At 40.3% G+C, this 9,019-nt stretch overlaps 1 protein-coding gene across 1 annotated transcript; it reads right to left on the reverse strand.

Annotated features, from left to right (window-relative positions):
• Positions 1-1,519: 1,519 nt before the first annotated feature.
• Positions 1,520-8,566, reverse strand: LOC137255445 (uncharacterized). Its single transcript, XM_067792885.1, has 9 exons — positions 8,506-8,566; positions 7,343-7,989; positions 6,440-6,520; positions 6,152-6,301; positions 5,264-5,479; positions 4,609-4,674; positions 3,826-3,861; positions 2,762-2,881; positions 1,520-1,732 (listed from the first exon to the last, which is right to left on the reverse strand). Exons 1-9 carry the CDS (start codon positions 8,564-8,566, stop codon positions 1,520-1,522), a joined length of 1,590 nt encoding a protein of 529 aa, XP_067648986.1.
• Positions 8,567-9,019: the final 453 nt, after the last annotated feature.

Raw genomic sequence — 9,019 nt, forward strand, 5'->3', positions numbered from 1 at the left:
GTTCATCTACTCTGAACACATCACTAGTATAAATAATGATATGAGAATCAAACATATCAAAGATTCTGTTTTGGCATATGAAAGTGTTCTGAAAAGAACGATTTTATAATTGATCAAATACATCGTATGTTGATGCACTGTCATAGCAGTTCATAAAATGTGCCTTGATGTCACCTTAGGAAGCTGTGATTAAAATCAGATTTACCACAAATATGTATTTAAGGGCAACAGCATTTTGAAACATGTTCATTCGCAATGTGCATGTGTCAAAAACATGGTTGAAGTATCGGTTTTACTCTTAAGATATTTACAGTCTAAACTGGAATCAAATCCTACCAGCCAATACTACCATGTATCTTGCCAGAATGCCATCAGACTTAGTTGTGTCTCAAAAAGGTTGTGACTTATTAATAAATCGATGCATAATATTGGACCTCTTGTGACTTTACACAGGTCAAATTTTGGTCAGCATCTGCCAGTGGTGGGACTTTACATTTGTCTGGACTGGAGTGATATCTGGTATGCTTGTCAACTTTACAGTAGACATGGCAGTGACTTTCCATAGGTCTAGATCATATTGACATTAGGCATGGCAGTGTCTTTACATTGGTCTAGATCATATTGACATTAGGCATGGCAGTGTCTTTACATAGGTCTAAACCAGACTGACATTGGCTATGGTTTTGACTTTACATAGGTCTAGACCAGACTGGCATTAGGCATGGCAGTGTCTTTACATAGGTCTAGATCATATTGACATTAGGCATGGCAGTGTCTTTACATAGGTCTAGATCATATTGACATTAGGCATGGCAGTGTCTTTACATAGGTCTAGATCATATTGACATTAGGCATGGCAGTGTCTTTACATAGGTCTAAACCAGACTGACATTGGCTGTGGATTTGACTTTACATAGGTCTAGACCAGATTGACATTTAAGGCATGGCAGTGTCTTTACATAGGTCTAGATCATATTGACATTAGGCATGGCAGTGTCTTTACATAGGTCTAGACCTTACCGACATTATGCATGGCAGTGTCTTTACATAGGTCTAAACCAGACTGACATTAGCTGTGGATTTGACTTTACATAGGTCTAGACCAGACTGACATTTAACAGGCTATGGTTTTGACTTTACATAGGTCTAAACCAGATTGACATTGACTGTGGTTTTGACTTTACATAGGTCTAGACCAGATTGACATTAGGCATGGCTGTGATAAGGAAAATATCTGACTTTCACTACGTGCTATGGCAAAGGCTACAACATTACATACACTAGAAATTAAATGTTAAATATATACAGGAAGTGAACTGAGATTCATCCTTTCACAACAAAATCACCCTCCACTCGCTCAAGCTCTCGACACTCTCTTTCGAACAAACTCATGCTTGCACAACCATACACACGCACACATGCACATAACCAGACATACATGCTCTCACTCACACATGCATGCTCGGACACACACATAAAGATGAACACATGCAGTCACAATGTAATCTATCATATCTGTCTAATTTCTCATCCGCTTGGTGCCATGAAGGGTATCGTCAAATTCCACAGCTTTTCTCTTGCCATAGGTCACTGTTTTAATGGGCTGATGTGTTTCAGACGTCTGTGTCCTTGACCTCTTAATACCTCCCACTTCAGGGACATCATCATGTTGCCTTTTTCTGCTGTTGGCTTGGGGCACATGCTCATCATCCCCGCCGTCACGAGAGCCAACCTGGAATATAAAAAATGTTTGTAGTTCAGGTCGTGACTCACAACAGCGGAAGAGGTGATATGTTTTAGAAACTACTGCTTCACAATTATTAGATGAGCCATGACCTGACAAACGACCCTACACACATACGGGAACACCACCCCCATTCCATTTGAAACAAGAGGGAAACAGGTTGTCATGTAAATGTTGAAAAGTTCAATTTCCTCTTGTGTTGTCATGGTGTTTTGCTGAACTAAATCGCTCTTCGAGACACATTTTAAACAGTAGCAGTATTTATTTCACGCCACGGTCAGCATGTATTGCACGTGCTTAATCGCCAATCTACCCGTAGCAACCAAGTGTATTTGTCCAGATTACTTGCCCTGCCTGCTTGTCACAAACCCGTTCACTTCGCTGGCTCATCTAATACTTGCCAAGCAGTAATATTAATGATAGATGTGTTGTTGAGGAGGTTTCCATGGAATTAAAGGACAGAGAGTGCCACATTCTCAAGAAAACATGACTATCACTTCTGCCAGACACAATGCTGCCATTATGGTTGGATTGATGCCAACACAATATTTTCAGAAGGTACATTTATTTTCCACATTCTGGGGAGACTCTCCATCCACTAGAAGTCATGTTATTTCAGAATTTCCAGCAGGTTTTGAAATACAATCTGCACACTGAAAAACAAGGTCTCAGTTTGACTGAAAACACTTTGTGTTGTTGTCAGTATTATACAGCTATATGACGATGGAGAAATCAGGGATTAACATCATGAGTATCGATTTATGCAATTAAAATATGATGAAAGGAATTCAATGCCTCAAAATAACAGTACTAAATCCATCTACTCACCCAGTCCATCATCCCACATTTTGTTCAAGAATCATTTATCAAATCATATATTTTACAGGAACAATAACCAGAAGTTCTTACCAATCCACATTACTCCTTCATGACAAAGTCATGTCAATATGAAATTAAAATGAGTGTTATAGATACTGCTACATGAGTCAACTCTCATGATTCACTTACATTCAGGACGTGTTTGAGACTCAGTTTTGACATGGGGGGGACAAGGGTAGCGATGACATCCCCCTCATATGGGGCTCTTGGTCGTGCAGGCGGCCGGAGGAGACCAACGACATTGTTGTCATAATCTACCTGGAAGAGGAGACAACATGTTTTGTAGAATGATTTACATGTTGAGACTGTTTGTTGTTTTGCAGCTGTATGACAGTATAAATAATCGAGTCTGGAGCAGACATTCCTATGACAAACATCATCAGCACTGATCTTCGAAACGATGACATGCATTAATCGAGTCAGCAAGTCCAATCACCCGGTCTCATAAGTCGCATATCAAAACAAGCCTGGATTGCTGAATACCATCATCACCACGGTCAGGCATCTTTGTAGAAGAAATGTAAATGGAAATTGCGGAAAGTGATTCATTTTAAACTTCAACTTTTACCGCAAAAGGTTGATTGTGAAAACATAAACCATTTAATGAGGCACGAAAGTGTAACTGTCCTGAAGGACTGAATACACCTGTAGAAGGATGAGTTGAACGACGCTGTCCCATATACATGCGTAGTTTGAACTGGAATAACTTCAATGCTAATACATATATGCCACATATTCATCATACCAAACATTACACATTAGGACAGAGAGGTTACAGTTTTAAGCCACCTAGTCTACCATTCCATCATACACACTAGGAACACAACAGGTGACTGGTGATCGGTGACCGGTGACTGGAAATGGGCCTCACACATTGTACACATGAAGAATCAAACCTGGGTCTTCGGCATGACTTCCACCACAAAGCTACCCCACCACTCTTACAGTACATGTTACGACAAACACCACACCACAAAATACACTAATATCATAAACTGCAAGTGAAAAGAGAGAACCCAAATATGAAACACGCTAGCAATGTTATTGTGACAGAGATATACAGGAGAGCTTAACATTGTCAGTATTTTGGCAACTTGTGTTTGCCTGTGTTTGAAATTTCTGGGTTTAAATTCGAAACGCAAGTGTATATTTTTCTATTAATTGACACTTTATGTCACATAGCACATAACTAATCTACCTACCATGTCTTCATCAAACCATGGGGTGAAGGCTCGAGGCTGAAAGATTAAGAAACACCATTAAATTAATTAGCTCTTTTTTGTTTGGTTATTGTTTACGACACGCATAAGTACATGCCAGCAGTCTATTTGTAACTGAGCAAGGACCAGACAATCCAGTGACTTACATCATGAGCATGGATCAACATAAGTGGGTTATACAAGCATAGTTTGCTGAAGACCAGTTCTAACCCAAGTTAATTTTCTGTCAATTAAGTTGAATTACTGACAATAGAGGCAAGACAATGTGCATTTCACAGTGAGTGGGCTGGCCCTGAAAGATTACAGATTAAACAAATAGTTATCTCCCTTAAATGGTTATGAAACAATTACGGATATAGATGATACAGTTTTCACTGTAGAGGTAAAGGGAGACTATTCTTCACAGACAAGTTCACAACAGCTAGTTTCTTTTTCAGCATTAGCACACGAAGCACATCGGTATTTGGACAGCTTTTCCAACTTGGATTTGACTACACCCTTATTCCAGATGAGCTACCCCATCATGACACACGATACATGCTCCTAGAGACTTGCTCATAGGGCACTGGGTCATCCTGTACCTTGACAGTTATATGAGGTGGGGGCTAGCCTGTTTGATCTTGTGGACAAAGCATTCGACTTCAGTCCGTGGTTCGAACCCCAGCTTGGTTTTCTTTCACTTTTCATTTCCTGAATGTTGCCTATGAGTATGAGACAACCTTACTTATGTAAAGGATTGCATGAATCATAAGTGAAGAGACTCACCTGTGGCTTGTATCTGATGGCGTGCAGCTTCTCATCCAGAGAGACTGAGTTCTTGGATTTACGGGCCTGAATGAACAGAAATCAGAATCACAGACTCTATACCAGAATTCGAGAGACAGGTAAAATAGCTTTCAGTTGTTTGCATTCCGATGTTTCCAGAATAATATTTTGCTGTGGTTTTGAATGGAAGTAAGTATGTATAGCACTTTCACTTACATAAACTTTCAGCGTAGCAGTGAAGTCATTTCACCACTTACAACCAACAGAGACAAACTACAATTGCCATTGAACTACCTGTGCTATAATGAAACTACAGCTACCCTAATTAAACTTCTGCTACGTTAACCAATGTGAATTATTGCTACCACCACTACCATTATCACAATCATCCATTACGACAGTTAAACAGCTACACTACCGATAGCTAAACAAGCAGCACTGCAACTGAACTAAACCACAGCTAAACAAACAGTACCACAGCTAAACTACTATCATCACAGTTTAAAAATAACTAAACATGCATACTGGCAGCAGCCGAGGTAAACTACCCCTACCCCGAGTAATCAAGCGACATTACATGTGAATTATCACCAACAACAGCTACAACAACTACAAACGACTACTCTAGGTAATTAATGCTATTTCAGCTTCTCACCTGTGGGATATGTACTGCAGCAAGTCTTGCCCTCAAGATTGCAGTGAGGTGTGAGTCCTCATTCGGGAATGTAGGGGAGTTCACATTGTCAGTGATTGATGTTGCAGAAGATGTTGCTGAGCAGGAGTCAGATTGGGTCTCCCAGGCGCTACTGTCAGAATCAGAGAAGGATTCGTCCCCAGAGTCTTGCATCTCTTGACGTTGCAGCTCCAGAATCTGAATCCAGATATCTTGGATGTAATGTTTCCCATGGTTGATGAGGTTATCATCCTTGATCAATCAAAAGTACACAGATTCCGACTCAACCATTCTTTGTATCCTCACCACAAGGCACAGTAACAACAAATATAATCATTTAATGTCTTTTGGTAAGACGCCACCAGTGGTCAACAAGTGATCTGCTGGTTTTCAAGCAGATGCCCTTTTTGCTGGACAAAGGAAAAGGTTGAGTGCCTACATCATGGCCAATTATGGACCCTTGATTCCCATCTCGAGGTCATGGCCAAGTATGGTCCCTTGAGTCCCACGTCTTGGTCATAGCCTACTATCCATTTGTAATTTGCGTACTCCCATAACATGTAAAATGTGTACCAGAGTATAGTTTCTTTTTCTAACCCTTTATTTGTAAATATGAATCCTGGACCATACAACCAAGCATCATGATGATCGATCTTTGAGACTGGAATACAATGACATGTGTCAGCTGAGTAAACCATGCCTGGCCACCTGATCCTTCGCATGGGTTGCTGAAGACAAACTGAACAATTCTAACTTCATTCCACTCCTGTGCTTGTGTAAGAACTACACAACATATATGTGTATTTGCACATACAATGTGGTACATGTAACTGTTTCTCAATTATAGAATCCAATGAATTAAAAACTTACCATTCTTAATGCCATTTGACGACGAGCCTCAAGGTCTGACAAGGCAGATTCTCCCTTTGGCTGTGAACAGCTTGGTTTTACAACAGAGGCTGCTGCTGTGTTAGAGCTACGTTTCATTGCAGGCACTTGCTCAGGGGTAATAACTCTTGTCTTATCAGACACTTGCTCCAGAGTGATAACTCTCTTCTTATCAGACACCTGCTCTGGAGTTATAACTCTTGTCTTATCAGACACTTGCTCAGGGGTGATAACTCTTGTCTGAGCAGACACTTGCTCAGGGGTCATAACTTTTGTCTCACCAGAGACGTCTTCATCCGATGGGGAGGAAGGAAGAGCAATTCTTGCGGCTTGTTCGATTCTCAGTTCAGCCTGAAGATATGTGCACACGTATACTCCATTGTATGCTCTTAGAATTATTTCTAAAGTTAAGACTGTTAACTTTATAAAACAATACAACTCATGTTAATGCTAAATGAAATGAATTAACGCTTCTTCGATGGTGTTTAAAACATTTAAATGTACATTTAAGGTTGTTAAAAGCATTACACTTTGGGGATGTTGGCAAACCTCTGTCATAGAGCAGATTTAGGACACCGATGGTTACAGATCTGAATGGTAATTAAAACTAAATTTTTGAGTGAGTGAGTGAGTGAGTGAGTGAGTGAGTGAGTGAGTGAGTTTACTTTTACACCACTTTTAGCACTATTCCTGCAATATGATGGTGGAAAATGCCAGAAATGACTGAAACAGGGATTGGGAGAGACTGTGGCCATTTTGCACATTAGAATAAAAAGTGGCTCCATAGAATTTCTAATATTGATAGGTTAATATTGATACAAGGGAAGTGGAAGTCATAAAATCACTGATAATCCAGAAAATGGCCCATTGTCAAAGATCTCTATCCCAATTCCTGACTAAGTTTCTGAGATCTTATATCTTCGATACCTATACTACACTTAAAAGATTCCCAGTAGCTTTCACTGCTTATGGTTAAATCACACTTGTTTCATCTAGGGATGTTGTATTCCTGTAACATCTACGTGGATGGGACAATAATGTGGTTCAGGGTCAGTGAGACTGAAGAGATTTGTGTCACCCCACATCTACCCATCCGCCCTGTCAAGACTTGTTGTTTGTTCATTTGAGGGGTGTGGAAGATATAAAGTTTATCTTTGAATGATGAATGATTACCTTATGGCTAGACATAGAAGGCTGGATATTTCTCTTGACATCATTATCTGTTGTCCTGGCAACACCATCTCTGGCAGGGAAAGGAGACCAGATGGACTCTTCCATGTGTGAAATAACTTTGGCTGAACTGCAATCTGGAGTGCGGTTCAATGGTGAGACTCCCTTCTGAGATTTACCAGTGTTGGAGAAGACATTTTCAGAATAGGTCTGAGTTGATCTCCATTGCATCCCAGTGTCTGTAACTTTAGCAGATGTGCCATGTGGAGCTCGGTTCAAAGGTGAGACTCCCTTCTCAGATTTACCAGTGTTCGAGAAACTGTCTTCAGAATATGTCTGAGTTGACCTCCAGTGCTTCCCAGTGTCAATAGTTTTGGCTGAAGCGCTATCTGGATTGCGGTTCAAAGGTGAGACTCCCTTCTGAAATTTACCAACATGGCAGAAGCCACCTTCGGAACACGTCTGAGTTGACCTCCAATGTATCCCAGTGTCAGATGCACCCAGGGTAGTGTAGGCTCGGACAAGGTTGGAGTATTGAGGGTTGTCCTGGCAGTTTGGGTCTGAAAAACTTCCATGAGAAGAGATCCAGTTGTAGGATTGATTCCGTGTTGAAGTGCGAGCTCTGGACTCCCTTTTAGGGAATCCTGGACCTGTAGACAGAAAATTTGTTTGCATCACTGTGGAAGAGTTTTTGCACCCAGGACAAATAAAACAAAGACTGTTTGATCTTCATTATAACGTGACATACAATACACTGTGTATTCTTTCATGATTCTGCTGTTGCCATCATTTCAGTCTAACCATCTATACATAACCATCTGCTATGCTGAATACTATGTCAATTTTCACATAATGTCAAATATGAGTAGCTGGGTTTCAGTCTTCTACATAAACCTGAAAACTTAAAAGAGATGCAATGTAAAAAATGCACTTGTCAAGAGGAACTATATCTGTTGCCATTACAGAATGTGGACACACTACAGAGACTAGCTATCACCATCAAAAGAATGTGGACACACTACAGACTGTAGCTATCACCATCACAAGAATGTGGACACACTACAGACTCTGTAGCTATCACCATCACAGAATGTGGACACACTACAAACACTGTAGCTATTACTATCACAAGAATGTGGACACACTACAGACTCTGTAGCTATCACCATCACAGAATGTGGACATTCTGTGAACACAGAAGCTATTACTATCACAGAATGTGGACATTCTGTGAACACAGAAGCTATTACTATCACAGAATGTGGACACACCACAGACACTGAAGCTATTCTCATGGCAGAGTGTTGGCAAGGTGAGGAATCTGTAGCTCTCACTGTGACAAATGTGTAGCTGGCGATGTCACAGAAAGGAGGCCTTTCCTAGAAACTAAGCCAGCATAGTGACTCAGTGTAGACACTTTAGAATGTGTTGTGATAGTGATGACTCATTTCAATCACTCTCAAAAGGATTTGAACTGACTGGACCCGCTGCGTTTTCTTAATGTTTGAGAAATAGTGATACATCAATCAAAAATGCAATGAAGAATCACAAATCATGAATTTATTGAATCAGTTAGTTGTCAAGATATAGTGTACAGCTCTGAAACAAAGCTGACATTATCGTGCAATTTAGAAATTTAGGTCTGGGTCGCAATTTAGAAGAATTAGAAATATTAGAACT

This window comes from Haliotis asinina, chromosome 11 (genome assembly GCF_037392515.1).
Source record: "Haliotis asinina isolate JCU_RB_2024 chromosome 11, JCU_Hal_asi_v2, whole genome shotgun sequence".
In the NCBI taxonomy this organism is placed as follows: domain Eukaryota; kingdom Metazoa; phylum Mollusca; class Gastropoda; order Lepetellida; family Haliotidae; genus Haliotis; species Haliotis asinina.

Coding starts and splice junctions, on each gene's coding strand:
- LOC137255445 (XM_067792885.1), bottom strand. CDS start 8,566: ATGTCCACATTCTGTGATAGTAATAGCTTCTGTGTTCACAGAATGTCC. Junction 7,990..8,505: donor AATGTCCACATTCTGTGATG/GTGATAGCTACA, acceptor TTCTGTCTACAG/GTCCAGGATTCCCTAAAAGG. Junction 2,882..3,825: donor CATGGTTTGATGAAGACATG/GTAGGTAGATTA, acceptor CTCCTCTTCCAG/GTAGATTATGACAACAATGT.